Genomic DNA, 24,788 nt, shown 5'->3' on the forward strand with positions numbered 1-24,788 from the left:
CCTCCCCCTTACAAATCAATCCCTCTGAGGATGAGCCATTCAGGGCCACTGCCATTGCCCAGAAGGCCCTGGAGACAAAACTGCACTCCGGAACAATGTGCTCTCTCTCTCTCTCTCTCTCTCTCTCTCTCACTCACTCACACACACACACACACACACACACACACACCCTTCCACCAACAGAGTAAGGCCCCTCAAGGGCTCAGTCTCTCCCCCAGGGATCTGACCGGCTGGTGGCTGTTAAGGGAGAGGCTGCTGCCTGCCAGGGACTGCCTGCGCTGCTGCTGCTGCTGCTGTGCCGTCAAAACCAAACCAAAGCAGTGAAGGTTTTGTTTCCCGGTTCTGTTCGGAAGCCGCTTTAACAAACTGAACCCGCGATTGTGGGTGCATTTCCAGCTACCAGCCGTCCGGTTTCTTCATCTGAATCAGGCCCTGATCCGTTTTTTCTTCCCTGCCTGCCCCCCCCCCCCCAAGGCGTGAAGGAAGTCCTGCTCAAGGCTTGCTTGCAGCTCCATTGACCAGCCAGGGACGCAAAGGGGCCGCGAGGGCCGGTCCCTGCCCAAGGAACTCCTGTCCTGCTCGGGGGGCTGCAAAAAGCCTCGCCTCGGCACGGAGGGAACGGCTGGCTTGCAGTCCCGGCCGAGCAGCGCTCGAGGCAAGCCCGGCGCCGCAGGCGACCGGCCGCCCCGCGGGGAGAGAGAGGCCGGCAGGCAGGCGGAGGAAGCCCGGGGCGGGGGGGGGGCGCGCTGCTCCGGTCGCGCAGAAGAGCGGCTGAAGGCCCCGGCCCGCCCGGCAGCCGCTCTCCGGGCCTGCCCCGCCACTGGACGGCCTTTTGCAGCTGCGAGCGGGGCGCGGGAAGGGCGCCGCGAAGGTGGCGGGCCGGGCCGGGCCTCGGGGGAAGGCGGCCCGAGCGAAGAGGAGGCGCCCCGGGGCCGCTGCCCGCGTTCCTCTTCGGCGCGCCTCGGCGCTCCGCTCCGTCGCGAGGGCTGCGGGCGTGGAGGCGGGATGGCGCGCTCGGCCGCCCTGCGCCCCAGCACGGACGGCACTCCCGGCCCGCTCTCGCCCTCGCCCTCGCCGCTCGTCGGGCCCGTCGCGTCCCGGGCGGCGGCGGCGCCGCTGCCTCCCGCGGAGCTCTTCCCGGCGCTGTCCTTCAGCACCAGCGCGCCCGCCGCCGGGCCTGTCGCGGCGGGGCGGAGCGGAGCGGGCAGCCGCGAGGGCTCGGCCGGGGCGGGCGGCGCAGCGCGGCGCGGCGGGGAGGAGCGCGCAGGCGCCTGTCCGTCTCCGGCAGCCCCTCGGCTCGGCTCGGCTCCCGCCCCTCCGCGCTCCGCCGCTCAAGGTGTTCTCGCTCTCTCGCTCGGCAGCGGAAGATGGCGACAGACTGAAGGCGGCGGCCGGGGCGAGCGAGCGGGCGGGCGGCCGGGGCGGGGCGATGGCCGGGCAGGGCCTCCGCGCCGGGAGGGCCCCGAGCGGGCAGGACGCGGCCCGCCAGAAGTGCCGGAGGAGAGGCCAGTAGGGAGCGCGGAGCGCCAGCCAGGCCGCCTGTCGGGCCGAGCATGCCGAGGGCCCAGCGGTGACGGGCGGGCGGGCGGAGGGACGGAGGGGGACGCCGCCGCCGCCGCCGCCGCTCGGAGCAGGCAGGCGGGCGGCAGGGCGGGCGGGGGCAGCGGGTGATGCCGGCGCGGCGCGGCGCGGCCTCGTCTCGCCCGGGCCGGCCATGGTGAGGGGCGGCGCGGCGGCGCAGCACCATGCCCTGCCCGGCGGGAGCCCTTAGCAGCCCCGCGGCGGGAGGCTGGGGGCGCCCGCGGGGCCGGCGGCGGCGGCGGGCGAGGAGCGCGGCGGGCCGAGCCCGGGCCGGCCATGGCGCCGCCGCCCGTCCCTGTCCCCGTCCCGGTCCCGGTCCCGGCCGGCGTCCCCGCGCGGGCAGGCCGGGCCGCGGCGGGGGCAGGGAGGTGACCCTCGCGGGCAGGGGGCGCGGCGCGGCGCCCCGCCCGGCCCGTCCCCCTCCGCGCCGCGCCCGCGCAGTATGAGCCGCGGGCCTCGGATGCGTCGCCGAGCAGCCGCCCGGCCGCCCCGCCGCGCCCCCCCGCGCCAGCCCGACAAGCCCTGCGCCGACGGCGAGCGGGCCCAGCGCTGGCGCCTCTCGCTGGCCTCGCTGCTCTTCTTCGCCGCGCTGCTCTCCGACCATCTGTGGCTCTGCGCCGCCGCCAAGCTGCGCTCCAAGGACCGGGGCCCGGCCCCGCCGCCCGCGCCCTGGGCGGCCTGGCGGGCCCACAACCGCAGCGGGCCCGCCGCCCTCTGCCCCGCCGCCGCCGCCGCCGCCGGCCGCCCGGCGCTGAGCCTGGCCTGCGCCCGAGGCCGCTTCTGGCCGGGCCCGCCGGACGCCGCGCCCCCCGTGCCTCTGCGGCCCTCCGCCGCCGCCGCCCAAGCCGCGCTCCTGGAGAGACACTTCGCGAACTTCAGCCTCCCCTTTTGTGAGACTTACTCCATCTGGGACCTGCTGCTGGGCATGGCCGGCCCGGAGAGCCTGGACTGCAGCCTGGACAGCCTCCTGGTGGACTTTCTCGCCGCCGCCGCCTCTGGAGCCCAGCGCGGAGAGGCCTGTAGCAGCTGCCTGGAGGCTTACCAGAGGTTGGACCAACACGCTCAGGAAAAATACGAGGAGTTCGACCTCTTGCTGGAGAAATATTTGCAAGCCGAAGACTATTCCGTGCGCTCCTGCATAAGAGACTGCAAGGTAAGGACGGGCCGGACCCCTCGGCCTCGCTCAGCCCCCCCCCACTCCCCCTTCCCCCCCCCCAGGCTTCCAGGCTGGCCTTGGGAGGAAGCGGCACCCACTGCTGCAGGGGCAACTCCCAAGCACTCTTCCCTGCCAAAGGTCGGCCAGCCCTTCCTTGGCTACCTGGATTTTGGAAACGAACCAGGCCGCCGCGGCCTCTGAGGTTACAAAGGCTCCCCTGTCGGATCCCTTGAGGGCAGGCCTTACCAGCCTTGGGTGAGTGATCTGCTCAGGGGAGGCACTTTTTCCCTTTCCCTGTCTCAGTACTTGGCAGTGTGGTTTAAATGAAGGCAAACACAAGGCTAGAAGATGAGAAGCAAAGAGCAACATAAAACGAAGGTAGTTGCAAGTAGTGGTAGAAGAGGAAGATTCCGGTCCCATAGCACCTTAAAGGCCAAGTATATTTCTGAGAAAGGGAGCTCTGACTCTCAAAAGCTGGTACCTGGGAAATCTAGTTGGTTGTTAAGGTGCTACTGGGCCCTAATCTTGATCGTCAAATGAAGTTACCGGCGCGCTCATCTTCTCAAACATGGGCACATTCTCCGGTGGCTTATGCTGGGCATCTCGAGAGGGTGTCAATGGCGTTCCCAGTCTGAGCCTTGCAGGGCTGCTTCACCAAAAGGACAACAGAACAGAGACTGTGTTTAAGGGAAAAGCAAGAGTAACTTGCTGCAAGCCAAGGGCAGCGGCTGATGCGGGGTGGGGGTGGGGGTGGGGGTGGGGGGGTGGCGGTCAAGGGCCTCTGGGCCAACAAGCTTCTCAGAGTGTCTTTCTTCTTGAATCTGTGGCATCCATGTTCTGACCAAGGTCCTGCTTATACAAGGAAACAAAGTAAATTCTGTTCTACTTTATGGCTTTTTTCAGGGTCCTGGGAGTTTTAGTTTGGAATATTGAGATTTCTCTGTTGAAAAATTCCTTAGGACAGGTGATGGAAATGCATGAGGGCCAAACCGGGGGACGTAGCAGGATATTTCTGAATAGATCTTCCCAGCACTTTCACTGCAAACGGCAAATTCAGAGCAGAGTTGTGGGGGTATGTGTGTGTGTGTGTGTTGTGTGTGTGTGTAGGTTAACTTTCCTTGTCCTGTGCTGTTTAACGCATCCAAACATGTCATGTGGGACGTGTGGTTCTAAAGAAAGTAATAGTTACAAACCATGGCTGCTGGTACGCATCTTTGTTACATATCCTGAGCCTGAGATGTTTCAGCTTACAGACCACTTGCATGAAGGGTGAGATTAGAACCGCGTGTCCAGGGGTGTGTGGGCGGTGCTTCCCTTAGGTCTTGACCCCAAGCCTCAGCCTCCACGTTCCTCAGCTGGGGATCATGCAGTCAGTCACACACCAATGCCTCACCCTCCTGCCTGTTGACATGGGAGCAGCCCCTTCTCATTCTTCCTCAAGGCAAACATTACCGCTTTGGGGCAAGAATAGGACAAACGTGCACCCCACTGGTAGCTGTGAGTGAGACCCCACACAGATGTTGCGACCATTTCTGTTCTGTGTATATGGTACTCAGTGACCATTTCTATGTGCTTTCTTCCCTTGAAATGTTTTTTGAGGAAAACCAAGTTCAGAAATCCTATAGCAGCAGTACTATAAAAATACACAAACAATAGCATGCCATAATAGATTAGGACCATTAAAAGGCACAAATAATAAGCCCCTGTCCTTGCTCTTTGGATCTCTTATGTACCACACAACTGCTTTTTTTTCTGCATTGAAACTGGAACCTTAGAACTCTGAAAAAGTGGCTTCCCTTACTGTGGCCGCACTGCATTTATTTATTTAGTTATGATGTGTGTGGTCCGTAGTTCCTACTGAGACTCAAGGTGGACTACATAGTGTGAGATTAGTGCAGTTAGTATCAAGGACTTTTCAATAAACAATGCCGTAAGGTAAATACATGCAAGTTTACAACGACATAACATCAGCAAAAACACAGTACAGAATTGAGGAAATACTGAAGCATATGCAGTTCTAAGACTGTCATTAAACAACAGAGAACAGCCCAGCAGGGTCATACTTAAAGCAACAGATAAGGCAACAGGTAGTATGTACTAGTTAAGTCCGTGGTCTCTATTCTGCATCACTTGCAAAACGCCAGGAGAGTGGAGGTTTTCCTGACCTCTTTAGGTAGGCTGTTCCATAGGGTGGGGGCCACCACAGAGAAAGCCCATGTATGGGTAGCTGTTGATTTTGCCCGTGTGCAAGGTGGCAGCTGCAGGAGACCCTGTTCAGATGAGTGAAGCTGCCGTGGAGGAACAAAGGGAGGGAGGTGGCCCTGTAGGTATGCTGGATCAAGGCATGTGATAGCTAATAACCTTGAATTAAGCCCAGTAACTGATAGGTAGCCAATGGAGTGACTGCAGAACAGGAGCAATGGTCATGCTCCTGCTGACTTCTGATAACAGCCGAGCTGCAGCGTTCTGCTCCAACTGGAGTTGCCTAGTTGACTTAGACTGGAGACGTATGTATACTGCATTATAATAGACAAGTCTTGATGTTACCATAGTGGTAACATCAGGTGGACCCTGACTGGATAGCTCAGGTGAGCCTGATCTCGTCAGATCTCAGAAGCTAAGCAAGTTGGCCTTGGTTAGTAATTGGATGGGAGACCTCCAGCAAAGACCAGGGCTGCAAAGGCAGGCAATGGCAAGCCACCTCTGGTAGTCTCTTGCCATGAAAACCCTGCCAGGGGTCACCATAAGTCAGCTATGACTTGAGGGCACCACACACACGCGCGCGCACACACACACACACACACACACACACGCAACATCAGGTGGCCAGATTGACCATGTCGAGGTAAGAAGCCATCTTCCAGGCTAGAGTGAGATTGCAGAAAGCATTTTTTGCAGTTGCCTTTTCTAGCAGTAGCGCTGGATCCAGCATAACCCATAGGCTTCTTAACTGAATCTACAAGGGTCAGATGGACTCCTTTGAAAGTAGGGAATAAGATGTCTTTCAAGATCTCTGACTTCTTAGTGGACATCACTTCTGTTTTGCCTGGCTTCAATGTCAATTTCTTCATTTCCAGCCATTTTACCTACCGCCTTCTATCTTTCCTACCATTATTGTATTTTCCAGAGAGTCTTGTCTTCTCATGATGTGACCAAAGTACATTAGCCTCAGTTTTGTTAGAGTAGCTTCTAGGAAAAATTTGATCCAGAACCCAAGTATTTGTCTTTTAGGCCTTCCATCTTCTCCAGTCCCACATTTCAAATGAATCAGATTTCTTCCTGTCAGCTTGCCTCACTGTCCAGCTTTCACATGCATACATAGGGGAATACCATAGAGTAGATTATCTTGATCTTGGTGTCCAGTGACACATGCTCATCCTTCAAAGAATCATAGAATGATAGGGTTGGAAGGGATCTCCAGGGTCATCTAGTCCAATCCCCAGCAGAGTGCAGGAAATTCACAACTACCCCCCCCACCAAACACACACACACGCAGGGGGGCCCTGCTTCATGCCCAGAAGATGGCAAAAGATCTCCAGGATCCCTAGCCAAACTGTCCTGGGGAAAACTGTGGTGACTGGCATTGCCCTGGGCATGTAAGAAAGGGCCACGAGAATTAAGCTCTGGTGTAACCCTTCCTGCCCTCCCTCTCAGCATTGGGTTCACAGAATCAGCATTGCTGTCAGGTGGCCATCTAGCCTCTGCTTAAAAACCTCCAAAGAAGGGGAGCCTACCACCTCCCAAGGAAGCCTGTTCCACTGAAAGATCACTCTTAACTGTCTGGAAGTTCTTCCTAATGTTTAGCCAAAAACTCTTTTGTTTTAATTTCAAGCCGTTGGTTCTGGTCCGAAATGCTGGGGCAATAGAAAACAACTCCACGCCATTCTCTATATGACAGTCCTTCAAGTACTTGAAGATGGTTATCATATCACCTCTCAGTCATCGCCTCTCCAGGCTAAACATAACGAGCCCCTTCAACTTTTCCTCACAGAACTTGGTCTCCAGACCCCTCACCATCTTCGTTGCCCTCCTCTGGACACGTTCCAGCTTGTCTATATCCTTAAATTGTGGTGTCCAAAACTGAACACAATACTCTAGGTGAGGACTAAGCAGAGCAGAGTAGAGCGATACCATCACTTCTCGGGATCTGGACATTATGCTTCTATTGATACAGCCCAAAACTGCATTTGCCTTTTTAGCTACCACATCACACTGCTGACTCGTCACTCATTTCCAAGAGAATGAGGAACCATTAACAAGCACACTTTGGGTGTGATCTGTCAACCAGTTACAGATCCACCTAACTCTAATAGAATACAAGCCACAGTTTATCAGCTTGTCAACAAGAATATTATATGGAACCTTATCAAAAGCCTTACTGATATCAAGATAAACTATGTCTACAGCATTTCCTTGATCCAGCAAGGTAGTAACTTTCTCAAAAAAACAGATAAGGTTAGTCTGACATGACTTGTTCTTGTTTGATGATTTGTTCCAAAACTTTATCAGGTATAGATGCTAAGCTGATGAGTTGGTAGTTACCTGGATCCTCCTTTTTCCTGTTCTTGAAGATGGGGACAACATTTGCCCGCCTCCAATCTTCTGGCACCCCCCCTGATTTCCAAGAATTCTCAGAAATAATGGACGGAGGCTCAGAAATTACACTTGTTAGTTCTTTTAGTATCTTTAAGTAAAATTCATCTGGCCCTGAGGACTTAGTTCCATTTAAAGAATCTAAGTGTTTCTGTACTACCTCTATGCTGATCCTAGGCTGTAACTCCCTTCCCCCATCATGTGTTCTATTATTGCCCTGTTGAGCACCATTTCCCTCGCAGGAGAAGACTGAGGAAAAGTAGGAATTGAGCAGTTCTGCCCTCTCTTCATCGCTTGTTACAATTTCACTTCCCTGTCCCTGCAATGGGCCTACCATGTCCTTGCTCTTTTTCTTACTTTGAACATAAGCAAAGAACCCTTTTTTGTTGTTTTTAGCATCTCTTGCTAGCCCAAGCTCATACTGAGCTTTAGCTTTTTTTAACATTCTCTCTACAAGCATAGATTATTTGTCTACATTCTTCCTTGGTTATAAGGCCCTCCTTCCATTTCCTAAATGAGTCATTTTTATGTATCAATTCATTAGAAAGTTGTTTAAGATGTCACCTTGACTTCTTTAGGGTCCTCTCATTTTTCCTTCTCATAGGAATCGTTTGTGATTGTGCTTTCAATATTTCACTTCGAAGAAACTCCCACCCCTCTTGAACTCCCTTCTCCTTAAGTATTTCTGACCATGGGATTTCTGACCATGGGATTCTACCAAGCATAGCTCTCAGTTTGTTAAAATTTGCTTTCCTGAAGTCCAACCTATATGTCTGACTACGTACAACTTTTCCCTTCCCCAAGACTATAAATTCCAAAATTACATGGTCACTCTCTGCTACCCAGGGTGCCCCTACTTTCACCTCGTCAACCAGTTCTTCCCTGTTGGTATCAAGTCTAAGATAGCCGAACCCCTTGCTTCCCTCTCTACTTTCTGAAAAATGAAGTTGTCAGCAAGACAAGTCAGGAATTTATTTGACCTTTCATTTTTAACAGAGTTAGACTTTCAGCAGATATCTGGGTAATTGAAATCCACCATGACCACGGCGTCCCGTCTCTTTGCAAACACTGTAACTTGTTCTAGGAGTGTCTCATCCAAGTCCTCTGCCTGGCTAGTTGGTCTATAGCAGACCCCCACCATAGTATCACTATTATTTCTTATTCCTTTTATTTTTACCCAGAGACTCTCAACTGAACTTCCATGCTTCCTAATAAATATATACATCCTTTACATATAAAGCTACTCTTCCCCTGTTCCTTATTTGTCTGTTCCTTTGAAACAAGTTGTATCCCTCAATCCTAGTATTCCAATTGTGAGTGTCATTCCAGCAAGTTTTCAGTAATGCCTATTATGTCATAGTCCCCTTCCTGTATTAGGGCTTCAAGTTCCTCCTGCTTGTTTCCCATACTCTGTGCATTAGTGTAGAGACATTGGAAGCCATGAGTTATATGCCCTGAAGTTTTTGTTTCTTTACTTCCCTCCAGGTTAATGTTTCCTAGCATAAGTGCCACCCCCCGCAAATCGTTAGTGTTCACATCTCCAGGTTTCCCCTGCCATCAAAAGCTTTCGCCTTAGACCTCCTCAGTTTAACTGGTAATATAGGAAAGGCTTGTTGTAGATGATAGTTTGACAGAATGGACATCATGTGAGGATGGCTGTGAGGTAAAAAAGGGATCTTTTTTTTCCTAAACACAAGTAGAATTTATTTGTAAGTACATAAGTGTGATGGTTGCAGAGTTTTTATAAGCGTATTGGTTTCAGAATACTTCTGAAGCTTGGTGGTTTTCAAAGACATATATTCACAAACCCAGTCACACAGACCAATTTTCCATACAGCTCTTCGCTAACAGTATAAACTTTCGTCTAATCCACATAGATTCACTCAGGCCTTCCCACACAGCTTGCCTGAACCAGATAAGATTAAGCTCTTGCTCAGGTAAACACAGACTCTCAGTTAAACAAACAGTTAAAGTTTGTCTCAGTTAAACAAACAGTTAAAGTTAAACAAACAGGTTGTTTAACTTAACTAAAATAACCTCTCTTTAATATATTCAAAGGGTGACTGAAAACCATTCCCTCAACACTCCCTAAAAACTGCAGTTCACTCTGTCCCCTCAGGTACAGCTACTGTCTATGCTGCACTCGCTCATCTAGCCCCCTTCCTTTCCTCAGAGGCCTGCATCTCTAAACTCATAGTAAATTAAAAAAAAAACACATTGGTAAGCAGAAATAAAACACACAAACTTAATTCCTTGCAAAATGTTACAAACAACATGAAAAGAATCTTAGAACTTTCTCAGTTTTCTAATGGAAAAATCAGGACAGACATTATGGAGAGCATTGGAAAAATGAAATACTTTCACTTTTTTGTGAGAAAAACCTTGTCAAAGCATTTCATTCATTCCAAATGTATAGCATGAAAAGGTTTATGGACTTTTTCAAATTTTCCAATTAATTGAGAAATTTATGAAAACAAAAATTCCTGTGCATTTTTCCCCTTGTGGCATGAGTGAAATGAAAGATAAGCTTTTACTCAAAATATGCAGCGTAAGAATTGTTACATAAAACAGTTAATAATTCCTATCTATACTGTAGACATATGCAACATTTTCAAATATACTCGAATGTTCAGATGTAAATCTTGGCAACAGTTACGCTGTGATGTCTTTAATTATAATGCCATTCCATTTAAGAATACCTTTATGGGCATAACAATGTGAACATGCCCAGTCAGCAGGAAGACAAGACCACCGTCACCTGAACATTTAAACCAATCCTCTCCTCTTGGATGCACAGCGGAGGAATTTAGCCACAGACTCAATGGCCTCATGGTTTGGGGTGGATAATAGCAGGGAAGTCTTACTGACATCAGATGGTCCATCGTGATTTTGCATAAGAGGTTCTAAATATACAGCACTAATTATAATGCATTATTAAAGAGTTCAGTTTTGTCTGTATTATCAAGTTTGACAATGTCTAAATATGCTGGCAGACCTACCTTTCGTGACTGTATGAGAGAGTTTCTGTCCACTTCCTTTTGTTTACTACGGAATGTGTTTTTTTAACTTCAATTTTGATTTTTTTTATACCATTCAAATGGAAGAAATTAAGATACATGTGCTATGGTAGCATAGGTTACAATTCTTTTTCAGTATTTGGTATGCTTGCAATTTTTCTTACAGAATATGAAGAGAGTTTTACTTTTAAATTCCATAAATATGCAAATAGTATAATTTTATATGCTAAGTTACACATGATTATTATGCTGTCAAATCAGTAAAAGAAGTTTAGGTTTGATAGGAAGGTAAGTATGTCATATACGTCCATCTTTCCCACAAATTCTGTTGTTGTTGTTTTTTAAAGGGAGAGATCATTTGTTTTTTACATTTCCAGTAATTTTATCTCTCTACTCTGGGCACTGGCAGACCGTGTAAATAAAAACAGCTGTACTCCAAATTAAAAACTATACAAGGAGGATTCACTCTTTACAATTTGTAAAATGCTTTCAGATAGCTGGAAGGTGGGTCTCAGGGTGGTTCTGTGCACAGACCCATGGCAGCATCATGGAGTGCCCATCATGGACCATGAATGCCAAAGACTCCGGTGTCCGGGGAGGGGACGCATCCAAGAGCCGTACACTCCTAGTGCAGCAGTGAATAGCCAAGTAAAGGGATTCTTTCAGGGGATACGCCTGCTCTCTTCCCAACAGTATCTGGGTAGGTTTTGCTCTTTTTCAGCTGTGGATGTGCCACAGAATTCACCAGGCACCATTCTCACGCTCGTTCTCCCCTCCCTGTGTGCTCTATGAAGGGGAAAGCAGTAGCCTGTCTGTAACCTGCCAACTCCAGAAAGCAAGTGAAGGAAAGAGGTTGCTCTTACAACAGGGCACTCTGGGCTTGGGGGACTTCCTGTTTTGCTGTCCATACGTTTGATTTAGGCCCAGGCTCAGTCCAGCATACAGGAGGCAGAACCATTCAGTTTGGCCAGATTCTTTCCCCAGGCCAGTGGCAGCCGAACTACATGAGACAAATTATACACATACGACATGTGAACACACTTACACGTGTTTCTCTGTTGCTTTCCTGTTCGCTCGCACACCACAGTCACACAGTGCATGTGACCCCGTGCTCTGACTGGGACAGGTTTCTTCCTCATTCCTCCCGGATGAGGGATGGTATCCCATGATGCACCTTCTCTTTGCATGTGGTCAAACCTTCTTCTGTAACTTTTCTGTGATGGAGAATTGTTTACTCCATTGGACATAGGGGAAAAACCCCTACTGGGTTTCCTGATGGGAGGGTGGCTAAAAAGCAGGTGTTCCACACCTCTGCTAAGATCTTGCAGCTCGGCCCACCAGGAAGTAGGGGCATCTGTGCAAAGTGGGGTGGGGAATGCCCACTTTCCAAATGCCCCCATTGTTCCCAGGAAAGACTCCTCGTTTTTTTGTCTATATGTAAGATTGATCCATTGATGGATTAGAGGGCTGTCCTCCTAGCCCTTCAAGGCTGTCAGATGGGTGCCAGGTGGGGGGGGGACTTGCACTACACTGCACAGTGCGGTAAACTTTGGGAGCTACAACAGCAGCATTTCTTGCTGTCAGACAGAACCCCTGTTTCCTGCCTCTTTGCCCTCAGCCACCTCCAATCTCCACTATTCCTTATGGGGAAAACTATGGGGGCTATCTAGGGGGATGGGGGGAGGCATTTTGCAAAAAAACTACACACTCCTGACTGTCTTCTAAAAACCTCCCGTACTTCATGAAGATTGGACCCCAGGGGGCGTTTTTTTGGCTCCCCAAAGAAGGTGTCCCCAGCCATCTCATTTGTTTCTATTGTGGATGAAAACTGACTACCACTGCAGAAACACATAGATCATGGCTTCCCCATGTGGCTGAAACATGGAGGGTCTTTAGAGGACAGTTAGGAGTAGGTCACTTGCAAATTCTGTGTATTTTGCTTGCAAAATGCTCCCCTAGCCCCCTAGATAGCGCCCCTAGTTTCCCCCATAGGGAATCATGGAGATTGGAGGTGGCTGGAGGCACTTTCTTGGAGAGGGTATAAAATGCCCCCCCCCAATCCAATCTTCATGAAACTTGGGAGGGGAGTCATTAGAAAACAATTAGGAATAGGTCCCCAGTAAATCTGGTAAAATTCAGTCCTTAAATGCCCCCCCCCCGTCCCCCAGCCTCTGCAAAAGGGAAACCAAAGCTGACGTATAGTTTAAGCTCAGCTCTAGTTCTGATTCCATTTTACTGTAGTAGATGACAAACAGGATACACCTGCAGTGCTCATCGGTGTCAGCACCAGGGGTGTGTGAGCCAGGATTCGTGATCTGGTTCTGTAGCCAGATTTATGCCAACCTGATACAATCTGGCTATTCCAGATCACAGTAGAGAATCCTGGATCGGATCCGGGGGGCTGAACTCTGCTGGGCCAGATTACTCAGCTGCAGCAGAGGCAGAGCAGCAGTGGCACATGAGAAAGCGTGGCAGCGCAAGACAGAGAGCAGCAGCAATGCGGGCAAGAAGGCAGCGGTGGGAGGGAGCGGGCTGAGGCGTGCGTGGAGCTGTGTGCCATGGCAGGAGAGCAGTGCAAGGCTGGCAAGGGTCAGGAGGCAGCATTTCCATTCCATCCATCCCAGCTTGTTCAGGAGCTCATGGAATTGGAGCCTGGGGTCCAGACTTGCTGAAACTTGAGGGTCTTTAGTTGACCGCCAGGAGTAGGTTCCCTGCAACTTTGGTGGAGTTTGCTTGAAAAATGACCCTCCCAATCTTCCAGATAGTTTTCTGGATTCTCTAACTGGATTACAGAATCTGACCCAGATTTCAGGGATACCAAAACATTTTTGTATCCCTGAAACTCAGATCTGGATCACCTGGATTTTTTTTTGGGGGGTGCCAATCCATAGGTAGCACTTGAGCCAAAAAGTGCAGCACTGTCCTGCGGGTTGCCGTGGCAGAGGCCACTGGCAGCCTTGCGGCACTGCTAGTTAGCTTCCCAAGGGGTTTCAGCAGAGGCCAGGAGGCAGCCAAAAGAGCAAGAGGAGGAGAGCATGGGCTGTGGCTGCACCAGCGTCCCGAGCAGTCATGCTGTTGCACTCAGAATGCAATGGTGTGACTGTGATGGACCAGAGGAGAGAACCAAGGACAGAGTTGCAGCAACAGGGACCCAGCTCTGCACACCTGCCGAGGGGCAAAGAAAAGGTGGGGCTATGCACTGTGGGGCCATGTCTGTGGCACACACTCCACCTCTTAAAGGCACAGGGCACTGTCAAACAATAACAGGGTAGCAGACTTATAGGACAAGTGGAAGGGGCCCCCGTAACCTGCACATCAGGGGTAACCCCAAACAGGGCCAGCCAGAAGCACATCCCATGTGGTACAAAGGCTGCCACCCCCAGGGATGTGGAGTGGGAGAGGACAAGGGGAGCATGCCTGGCCAGTGATGCTTGGGGTTCATTGCTGGAGTCATTTCCTGGTAGACAAGTCGAACTGCTGAGAGCGCCATTCGGGCACATGCCAGGCCACTCCAGCCAGCGCAGAGCAAGAGGGGATTGACTGGGACCGGGATCTGCATGGGGGCACAGACTGCCCATCTTCTTGTCACTGTCAAGAGCCACTCACTCCTCCGGACCCCGGCATCCGATGCCACAGATGCTCCCAGGCCCACGGCACAGCATATCTTCACTCAGGGCTGGTCTCAAGCCACCACAGGGAAGCGGAGGTGGAGGTGTGCTGTGCTGGCTGCAGGCCCTGTGCCCAGGGACCTAACAGGAGCTCTGAGTCCCCCACTCCCTTGGGGACTGTGGCAGCTGCAGCACCGCAGCTCTACCGAGTAGCAACAGAGAGGCTCCCTCACAAAGAAGGCCAACTAAATAAGCAGGTATAAGCCACACGTGAGGGGCAAATAAATTAACACTCATCTAAGAAGTGAAAACAAAATTCATTCAAGAGTCAATAAAGTGCACAGTTAGATCAATACATTAACCATCCTGTAAATACATATAAGGAATACAGTGAAGCAAACGTATCTCAAAACGAAGCCGCTAAGATCAAGTTGTGAAATTCAGTGTCCTTATGGTCGTATCATTCAACAGGTATAGAATCCAACAAACAACCCAGGTAAGTACGTATCAGTCAGTAAACAGATACGACTCCAATCGTTCAAGGAAACGTTCTTTTTTTCTTCTCCAGGTGGTGTTGAGGGAGTCAGGACGCCCAAGAAGGACGTTATCTGCACACCTCTGCAGAGCTGCCGCCTTTTGATTTTTGACTGTTGTTGCTGATTCTTTCTTTGTCCCCTTATGGCTTTGTAAATTGCACCTTGAAATGTCTGCTGAAATGTGTATCCGCCCCGAAGAAGTTTCGCACAAAACATCAGGTACCTCTGCCGGCCCTGATTGTCCGGCGGGCAGGTAATGTCCTTCTTGGGCGTCCCGACTCCCTCAACACCACCTGGAAAAGAAAAAAAGAACGTTTCCTTGAATGACTGGATTCTTATCTGTTTACTGCTGATACTTACTTACCTGGGTTGTTTGTTGGCTTCTATACCTGTTGAACGATACAGCCATAAGGACTGTGAATTTCACAACTTGATCTTAGCGGCTTCGTTTTGAGATACGTTTCCTTCACTGTATTCCTTATATGTATTTACTGGATGGTTAATGTATTGATCTAACTGTGCACTTTATTGACTCTTGAATGAATTTTGTTTTCACGTCTTATACGAGTGTTAATTTATTTGCCCTTCCCGTGTGGCTTATGCTGCTTATGTAATTGCACTTGGGATCCAGCCCGGCTACTACCACCCCCACCCCCCTCCTGATCCCCTGCAGTCCTCACCTCTCTGCCTTCGAGTTCACCCGCTGCATTGACTGCCCCAAGGCTGCTGGCTGTAGATACTCTGCAGTGCTTTAGTGTAAGACTCTGCAGTTATCGAGGAAGATGCTGTGGGTCTTAATCAACACAGAGAAACTTTATTTAGGAGAAATGAATGAAGACACACAAGGCCTAACAGAATATTTCATAGCAGTTTCTCTAGCCTGCTTACTCAGAGACAGGAGTAAAAGCCGGGCTGGAATAGCTCCATTTTCTAGTGCCCTGGAATTAATATAAAATATGGAACGGACTAATGACTGTTACACCCTCCTTTCCTCCCACAAAACAAAACTGTTCTTTAATGTAACTAAAAAATATCCCAAACTGTTGTTAATACATTGCACTATTTTAGATACCAAAACATGCTCCTTCCGGACAGATAGTTCCTAGAATACTAAGTCATAAGATAATCTTTAAAATGTTCTGGACTTTTTTGATTTGTCTGCTGTGGAAACCTTGAGGGCTCCACGCCCCACAGATTGAGGGGCAGAATCTGTTGGTGTGGGACATGGAGCCATATTGTTTGTTGTGCTCAGTTCCTATAGCTCCAGGTCATCTTCAGCCAGAGGCACGTAATGAGGTCCCCTCAGGATTTTAAAAGGGAAAACATTTCAGGTGGTCCTTTGTATTCTTGTAACCCTATGTGGATGAGACATATATGGCAGGGAAAGTTTATTTCTTGGCCATAAATTCCTCACTAAGACAGAGACCCCTATTTTTATGACTGCCTGCGCTTTTCTACGCTTTTCTGCATTCTCTTTTATCCTTTCTCTTGTTGCTGTGTCTTTTGTGCACATTTTGTTATCATGAAGCGGAACTGTGAGTTCTGGCAATTTGGTATGTATTGGATGTCCAAATACGTAGTTACTTTGATGAAGGATGTGAAACAGGACTATTTACCTAGGAATTTTGTTAGGAGACTTTGATATTACACACAAGTTGCAAGATAATTGCTCTTCAGCTGGCAAGATATATGACTGGAGTTTTTCTCCTTGATAGTAATTTTTACACAAGAACTGTAAACTTGGTTTGGGTGGCTTGTCTTGTTTTTCCTGGTTGCTGTGCCTGTTACCTTTGGAGCTGGGTGACGTTGGATCTAGAGACTTTCGTTTAACATATGTTGTGATCAAATGGTGGAGGAATTGTTTTTTGTTTGAGTTTCTATGTATAAAAATAATAAATATGTATGGTTGTTGTGGGTTTTCCGGGCTGTATTGCCGTGGTCTTGGCATTGTAGTTCCTGACGTTTCGCCAGCAGCTGTGGCTGGCATCTTCAGAGGTGTGGCACCAAAATACAGAGATCTCTCAGTGTCACAGTGTGGAAAAGATGTTGGCAGGTCATTTGTATCTACTCGGGAGGGGTGGGACTGAGCTGAGTCATCCTGTAAGAGTTTCCCAGGGTGTGGAATGCTAATGGTGGGAGGCTTCACTGTATCCTGAGGAGGTTCTTTTGCATATGGATTGGTACTTGATGTGCGAATCTTCTCTGCAGGGCTATTGTCGGGTATAGAGTGTTTTGTTAGCCTGGTGTTTTTCAGAACTGGAAACCATGCTCTGTTCATTCTTAAGGTTTCTTCTTTCCTGTTGTAGTTTTGCTTACGCTTGTGAATTTCAATGGCTTCCCTGTGCAGTCTGACAAAGTAGTTGGAAGTGTTGTCCAGTATTTTGGTGTCCTGGAATAAGATACTGTGCCCTGTTTGAGTTAGGCTATGTTCAGCCACTGCTGATTTTTCAGGTTGTCCAAGTCTGCAGCTGTGGACAAGTTTACATCGGGACCACAAAGCGTAGCATCCAAACAAGAATAAAAGAACATGAAAGACACTGCAGAAATTACACTGCATGTGATTACATGCTGCAGACGGGGATCTGCATCTGTGGCTTCTTGAACCCTCTTAATGTAGAAAAACCAAGTAATAGCACTAGAAGTTATCAGAGCCTTATTTCAAGCATTCCCAAGATGGGTCTTCCCTCACAAATTTGGCTAGAAGTAAACCCGTAATTAGCAAAACTGTTAACTTGTTCTAACATTTGCTCCCCTGTTGTAATAATATAGATTAAAGTACATTATACTAATCAATACTAAGCTTAGTAACGGCTTGTATTCTAGGTGAACTTCTAAACTTTTCATGAACTGTCTGTGCATTTTTTTTAGAGTGTTAGGTAACTAAAACAGGTGCGCTTTAATCTTTTGACAGCTGATTAAAAATAGTGGACTCCATCTAGATTAATGTTTCTTTATCAGAGACTGGACCAATAGTGATCTAGTATCTTAACTCTTCCTGTCATTTCTCACGGATTTATGGCTTTGTTTTGCAAGTTTCCAACGACTCACTTTTTATCCTGGCGCAGGTGTGCTGAGGGCCCCTTCTGTGCAACTGCGCCAGCATAAAAAGTGAATTGGCGGGGGCAGACCTCTGAGGGGGCCATGGAGCTGGCGGGGAGACGTAGTGCGGGAGACTTCCCCCGTGCGGCCTTCCCACCACCTGTGCTGTGCTCTTCCTCCCCGCCAGCTCTGCAACCCCTCTCAAGGCCCCGCTGCTAGAGCCCGTTGTTTTCATTTTTACAACGGGCTCTGTTGTGTGTCATGGTTGAACTCTGTTCTCATTTTGTGCCTTCTGAGCTGAAGAAATGGGGAAAGTATAGATGTCATCTTGTTTTTTAGTGCTATGGTGTTCATCACATGGAGGCATGTGGGCTCCAGATCCATCTGTTGGGTTAGCATTAACGGCATTAATATTCTTTTTTGCCTTTGGATTTGGGTACTGGGATGGTGTAATTTTTCTAAGTGATTGTCTTTGTGACCTACGAACTGCAGCAAAATGTTTCAGCTTGTCATATTTGTGACACTGCCTTTGACTAGACAGCGGTGTTCATGGTGGTATTGTAATAATAGCATGAGGTACCTTGACTCTCTTTGGCTTTCCTCATCATGGGTTTAACGGCCATTGCTACTCCTATTGTGCTAAAAGCAGCATGAGCTTTCATTGCCTGTGTCTTTGCTGTCTCATAGGCATGAGCTATGTCTAAGATTGTAGGGAGTATCAGGTCTGGATCCCTCAATATTTTCCTTATGAGATGAGGACAGAAGTCATCCCCTCCGTGTCTGGGAAGGTAGTGGAAATGTCATACTCTTGCTTTTCAGCATAGTGGAGAAGGAGAGCATGCCATCTAGGGTTCCCAGGTGCCTGCCGGTGGTGGGTAAAGTCCCGTGCATTTGCCCCCTTGTTCGCCCAGTGATCAGTGGGAGGCGGCAAGCTCCCTGAGGTTGCCTGCCAGTGGCAGGCACCTCAGAAATGCGTGCCACATGCATGCTCCCAGAAGTGATGTCATTGCACCAGCTGCGGGAGCATTCTCGCACTTCATTTGGGGCCAGTTTGGGCCCTGCATGAGCCGAATCAGCCCAGTGTGGCGCACAGGACTGCTTGCATGGCCAGCGCTGTGATGTCACTTATTGCGTCAGCCCCAGGGCATGCACGCATGAAGAACTATCTCATACCTGGCACAAGGTAAGTGCCAGGGACTCTACCCTCCCAGCAGGAACACAATTTGTAGCCTCTAGATCCATTTATTCCAATGAGGTTCTACAGCTGTGTGGGAATCATGGGCACCATAAGAAGGGGATACCGAAAGTGCAGCCATTGTAGTCTGTGCTTGGTTTTAAAGCAAGGTGGTTCTGGAGATGCCATGTCTCTGTGAGGGAATCCCTGAGTCAGGGCTGGCTTCAGAAGAGGCTTCTTTCTCTGAGGCAGGCCACGGCCTGATTGTCAAAAGCCATTCAGTGCTCCATGAGAGTTTGCATTTAATAACTGTGCTTATATACCACTCTTCTAGATAGATTAGTGCCTCACCCAGAGCGGTGAACAAGTTAGTGTTATTATTATCCCCACAATACAGCCGGGAGCTGGGCTGAGAGGAGTGGCTTACGCAAGGCGGTCTAGTGAGCACATGGCAGAAGTGGGATTCGAACCAGTAGAGTGCTGATTTGCAGCTGAACCACTTAACCACTGTGCTACAGCAGCTCTGTTTTTCATTGCCAGTGTAAGATCCAGGAAGATGCTGATGGTCTTTTTAATATAGAGTAACTTTACTAAGGAGATACGAATGAAGGAAACACAAGGCCAGACGGAGTCCTTCATAGCAGTTTCCCTAATGAAGCTTACCTAGAGACATGAGTAAAACATGGGCTGGAACTGCTCCAGATTCTAGTGCTCTGGAATTAATATAAAGCATGGGGTGGACTGGTGAATATTACACCCAGCATATGGAGAATGAATATCTCAGCCATCACTGCCCATCATGAAGGGGTCAGGGTGCAAAAGTGCTCCGTGGCACTGGCAGAGATCATCAGGGCAAAGCGGCCTGGAAGGATGGAAAGGGAGACCAGCAACTGCAGTGTCGGATCCTGGCTGGCTCATACCCAAAGCCATCTCACTTCCCCCCTGTCTTGGCGGCTGTGGTGCTGGGATTCTCTGCCCCGCCACTGACCTCCGGGCTTGCCACTATGAGATGGACCGGCGGGTACTGCTCTCTGGGGATTCGATGGAACACCCCACTGGGATGGACAAAGGGTCTTAATGGTGCCGACAACCTCATCTCCTGGGCCCGCAGCTAGGCCCGTGATCCCTGGGGCACTGCCCCCCCAGCTGCCTCCTCAGCCACAGTACCCCACTGAATGAGGCACATGCAGGGGAAATGCCAGAGCTTCCCTTCCCAGGGCATCCACACACACACACCAGCCCACCCCTGTGCATGCTGCAAACAGCACCTAGTAGAGAAAGAGGAGGAGGGTGGAGGGTCTGAGTGTGAGGTTAGTCTCCAAAGTGTCACTAGACCCCTGCAATGCAACAGGAGGCCGTTGACATCAGAAAGACCAACAGCAGGGATCCCAGCATGGGCATCCCTGGATCATATCCCATCCACAGAGACATGTGAAAGGGCAGCTGCCAGGGGAAGTCACTGGTGAGGGGATGGCGCAGGGAGGGGCATCCAGTCACAAACAGACAGACAGGGTTGAAGAACACTCCAGACTTCACTGAACTGCAAATAATGAAAAGGTCCAGTTGTAATGGACTGATTTATTCATACTTCATTAGAGTTTCTGAACTGCCCAGTATGGAAATTTATTTCCCCGATTCTGGGTAGACTCAGAGATTCAGATAAGGTCTGAAAACAAAGACCTCTCTTTAGAGAACCCGCTTCTCAGTACAAATTATTTCTTTGGATTCTTCTTGCTTAATTCTTTCCCATCAAGGTACACAGAGACTTCCTTAGTATTTAAATCTTTGCTTGTTGAAATAAACCCTAATCTTTTTAATTAACCAAAATTCTAGAATATAAATGCATATTTTTTTTTTATTTTTATTTTTCATAGCTACAAAACACTACACAAAACTATCACAAGGAAAGGGGAGAGGGAAGGGACAAAGGGGGGGTGGAAAAAGAAAAGGGGGGGAATGAACTACAAACACTAAACACTACACTTCAATGTTTCCCTTCATACTGTCATAATACAAAAATAGCTCCATAAAATAATGATGGAGTGGTTAATCATACAGAGAATAAACATTTCAAATTCTGATTAAACTTTCCTCCCCCTTCTAGGTCCCGGACGCAATTCTCTCTGTGCAACTGCTGTTGCGATGCTCTCCTCCTCCCCCCCCCCTCCGGCTCCTCCTTTTCTTCGTTCTTGGTGCAGCAGAGTTCTGGGTTTTTATTCTCAAAATCCTTTAGTTGATCTTCTGATAATATCTTATAGGCCTGATCTTTATATCTGAACCATATTCCTTCCGGGAATAACCATTTGTACTTTATTCCATGGTCCCTCAGAAGTGCTGCAAACTTTTTATATTTAAAACGCCGTTTCCGGACTAGAAATGGAACGTCCTTCAAAATCTTGACTTTCAAACCCATAAAGTCCAAATCCGCATTGTATGAGTTATATAGGATGGTGTCCCGGATCTTTTTAGATGAAAAGTCAATAATGATCTCACGAGGCAACTGTCGCTTTGTTGCATATTTTGAAGAAGCCCGACGGACCTCCAAAATGGCGCTTTTGACCTCTTCTTTAGTCGTCCTCGCGGGTGTCGCCAGTAGTTCCGAGACCAAATCCCACAAATCCTCATTTTCCTCCTCTTTCACGTTTTGGAGACGCAAAATTGTCTGCGTTCGTTCCACCTGTAGCCCAATCAGCTGGTTCTCCACCAACTTCAGCTCCTTTTTTGTAGCCTTCACAAGTGACGCACTTTCCAGAGCAGACTTTTCTGCCCCCCCCCCCGCTGCTGCCTTAATGGTTTTCACCTCGCTTTCGATTGAGCCCACCCTTTGATCAGTTTCGTTCAGCTTGTCAACAAAGGGTTTTATAGCTTCCACCACCGCCCTGCGTACCAACTCTTCGAGCGACTCCCCCTTCTGCAAGGTAGCCGAGATTGACTTACCGAGAGCGGGACTTTGCTTCCTTGCTGCCATTTTGGGGGGGGGGGGCGCCAACAAAATTCTGGAACTCAACGAAGGGGAAGAGCGAGTCTTCTTCAGATCAACCTCTCCTTCACAAACGCTTGTAGAACAGAAGGGATTCGCTTGTTTACAGGCTTCCGCCTGTTTCTTTTACTTGCCGTTTCTCGTTGCCCGGCGGCACTCGAGGCGCTGCGCACATCTGCCGGCCTCCATAGGGACAAACGGGCAATTCCCCCCCCCCGCATTGATTTCGGGGAGTTCTTCCCGCCGCGTCCCGGACCCTGGCTCCCTCCCTGGGAGTCCTGGGGGCTAATCCTTGCGGGTCAGCCGCCCGGTCAGGGTGCCCGGTCGTTTCCTCCCGGACCAGCCGAGAGGAGCGTCCGGCATGGCTGAGAAAACGAAACCGAATCCAATATAAATGCATATTTAAATACATTCAATTAAAGATGAACATACACATGCAAACATTTCTCAGTCAGAATGATTTAAAATCATATCATACTGGGCCTACTATGAAATGCACTGGAATTTCATAAACACACAGACACACATGTTTCTTGTCAAAACCCTAGTTTCTCATCTTTGTGACATCCTTTTATACTAAACAGCATCTGTCTATAAAAACATATCCAAGAACTTTTACATGAGATAATATATAAAAATGTGATTAGTTTTAGATGTAGCCAATCCTACTATAGAAAAGGCTAAGCGTATTCAAGACAACTCACTTCCTACCATGGTGCACCACCAGAGGGCGCAGCTATAGAGGGAAGGCCAGATGAGGCAGCCACATCTCCAGAGAGTGCACCATGGTGGGAAGCCCAGACCAGGATCAGGAGTGGAGCAGGTGGCAATGACCGACCCCTGCCTTCACCTGCTGTGATCAGAAGCAAAGCAGATGGCAATGCCTGCTCCCTGCCTTCACCCACCCAGGATCAGGAGCAGAACAGATGGCAATGCCTGTCCCCCGCCTTCACCTGGCTGGGATCAGGAGCAGAACAGGTTGTACTGCCCGCCTTCCCTTCATCCAGCTGGGATCAGGAGGGGAACAGGTGGCAATGCCCACTTCCCATCTTTACCCAGTTGGGATCAGTAGCAGAGCAGGTGGCAATGCCTGTTCCTACCTTCACCCAGCTGGGATCAGGTGCAGAGCAGGTGACAATGCCTGCCCTCCCTCTTCACCCAGTTGGGATCAGGAGTGGAGCAGATGGCAATGCGTGCCCCCACCTTCACCCAGCTGGGATCTGGAGCAGAGTAGGTGGCAATTCCCGCTCCTTGCCTTCACACAGCTGGGATCAGGAGCGTAGCAGGTGGCAATACCCGTCCCCCACCACCTGGCTGGGATCAGGAACGGAGTAGGTGGCAATGCCCGCTTGCCCTTCACCCAGCTGGGCTCAAGAGGGGCCAAACAACAACAAGGGGGGTTTCTCCCGGATGAGTTAAACACTATCAATATACAAACCGGGGGAGAATATCAAGGTTTCAGGAAATAATTTTTATAGTTTTTCTAAATGTGCAAAGTGCAAGGAGCAAAGTGCAAAGCAGGTTGTATTGCCCATCCCCCACCTTCACCCAGCTGAGATCAGGAGCAGAGCAGGTGGCAATGCCCCCCCCTCCACCTTCACCCCGCTGAGATCAGGAGTGGAGCAGGTGCCAAGGCCCACCCCCTGTCTTCACCCAGCTGGGATCAGGAGCAGAGCAGGTGGCAGTGCCCACCCCCACCATCACCCAACCGGGATCAGGTGCAGAGCAGGTGGCAATTCCCGCCCCCCCTCACCCACCCAAGATCAGGAGTGGAGCAGGAGGCAATGCCCACCTCCGCCTTCACTCGACTGGGATCAGGCACAGAGCAGGAGGCAACCCCCCCCTTTCACCCACACAGGATCAGGAGCGGAGCAGGTGGCAATGCCTGCCCCCCCTCACTCAGCAGGGTTCAGGTGCAGAGGATGTGGCAATGCCTGCTCCCCTGCTTTCATCTGCCCAGTATCAGTCATGGAGGATGCAGTGCCCACCTGCCCACCCTCCCCTGTCTAGAGCCCATTGTATTTTTTCCTGCAACGGGCTTTGTTGCTAGTTCTTCATATTTTTAATCATCTATCATTTTCCTAAAGCCAACATGATGCCTTTGCTTACTTGCACAGATAAAGACTCTATAAATCGTAGACAGTATTAAGAAAAACAGTACACTAGGTCTTTTTAAGCAAGTAAAAATTGTTTAGCAACTGTTCTTCTAACTACTTTTAATTGGTTGTCAAAGATAAAAGAACACCTGTATTTTCCCACAATTTGCTAACAAACCATTAAAAGTCATCCATAGTGTACCAGAATGCACGTGTGTGACTTCAGTATTATGATCAAATCATATCTCTGCCACTTCCCTCTGTCCAATATGGCTCCTGTGCCTTTGCAAGCTGATCCCAAGGCCCATGGGAGACAGACTGAGCTGTCTTCAGTGCAGCATGCATCTGGGTGAGGCAGACTTGCAAGCTGAAAAGACTCGAGAGGCAAGATGCTCCAGCGGATGGTTTAGAACCCGTGACTGGGCAGCATGGGAGGGAGGCCATGCTCCCAGATCTTTCTATTGAATCACCAACTACACAGATGCAAAACAGAAACCTGTGTAGCAGTAGCAAAAAGCACAGATGCCATGGCAGCCACAGCCATGTCTGAGATGCTCCAGGAGGGTCTGCAGTCCCACCCACAAGGGGGGCAATTGCCAGAAGACACCTGAGGCACATCGTGAAACTTACCCAACCCATGCAGAAGTGCTCTGCAACTGCTGCATGCAGTGCGGCGGCTGCATCCTGAAAACAACAGTGATCCATGCAACAGCCACCTCCAGATTGGACTACTGTAACTCGCCCTATGCAAGGCTTCCCTTGGGTCCGACCCAGAAATTACAGCGGGTCCAGAATGCTGCTGCCCCTGTCCTCGCCAGTGTTCTGTTTAGGATGCATATCACTCCCATCTTGCACTGGCTCCTCATGGAGTTCTGGATAAAATTCAAGGTGTTGGTTTTGATCTTTAAAGCCCTTAGTGACAGGGACCGACGTACCTCCGGGACCACCTCTCACCATACATATGTGCTCCAGAGAGTGCTGAGATCAGCCAACAAACATCTACTGATG

General features: G+C 49.8%; 1 protein-coding gene across 1 annotated transcript in view; it reads left to right on the top strand.

The window, feature by feature from the left end:
* The first annotated feature begins 2,023 nt into the window (after positions 1-2,023).
* The window catches only part of NALF2 (NALCN channel auxiliary factor 2), a 118,312-nt gene continuing 95,547 nt past the window's right edge, over positions 2,024-24,788 (top strand). The window contains exon 1 of the mRNA XM_054996430.1: positions 2,024-2,734. Within this exon, the coding sequence (XP_054852405.1) occupies positions 2,024-2,734 (711 nt within the window). The remainder of the gene's footprint in view (positions 2,735-24,788) is intronic.

This window comes from Eublepharis macularius, chromosome 13 (genome assembly GCF_028583425.1).
Source record: "Eublepharis macularius isolate TG4126 chromosome 13, MPM_Emac_v1.0, whole genome shotgun sequence".
NCBI classification, from domain to species: Eukaryota; Metazoa; Chordata; class Lepidosauria; order Squamata; family Eublepharidae; genus Eublepharis; species Eublepharis macularius.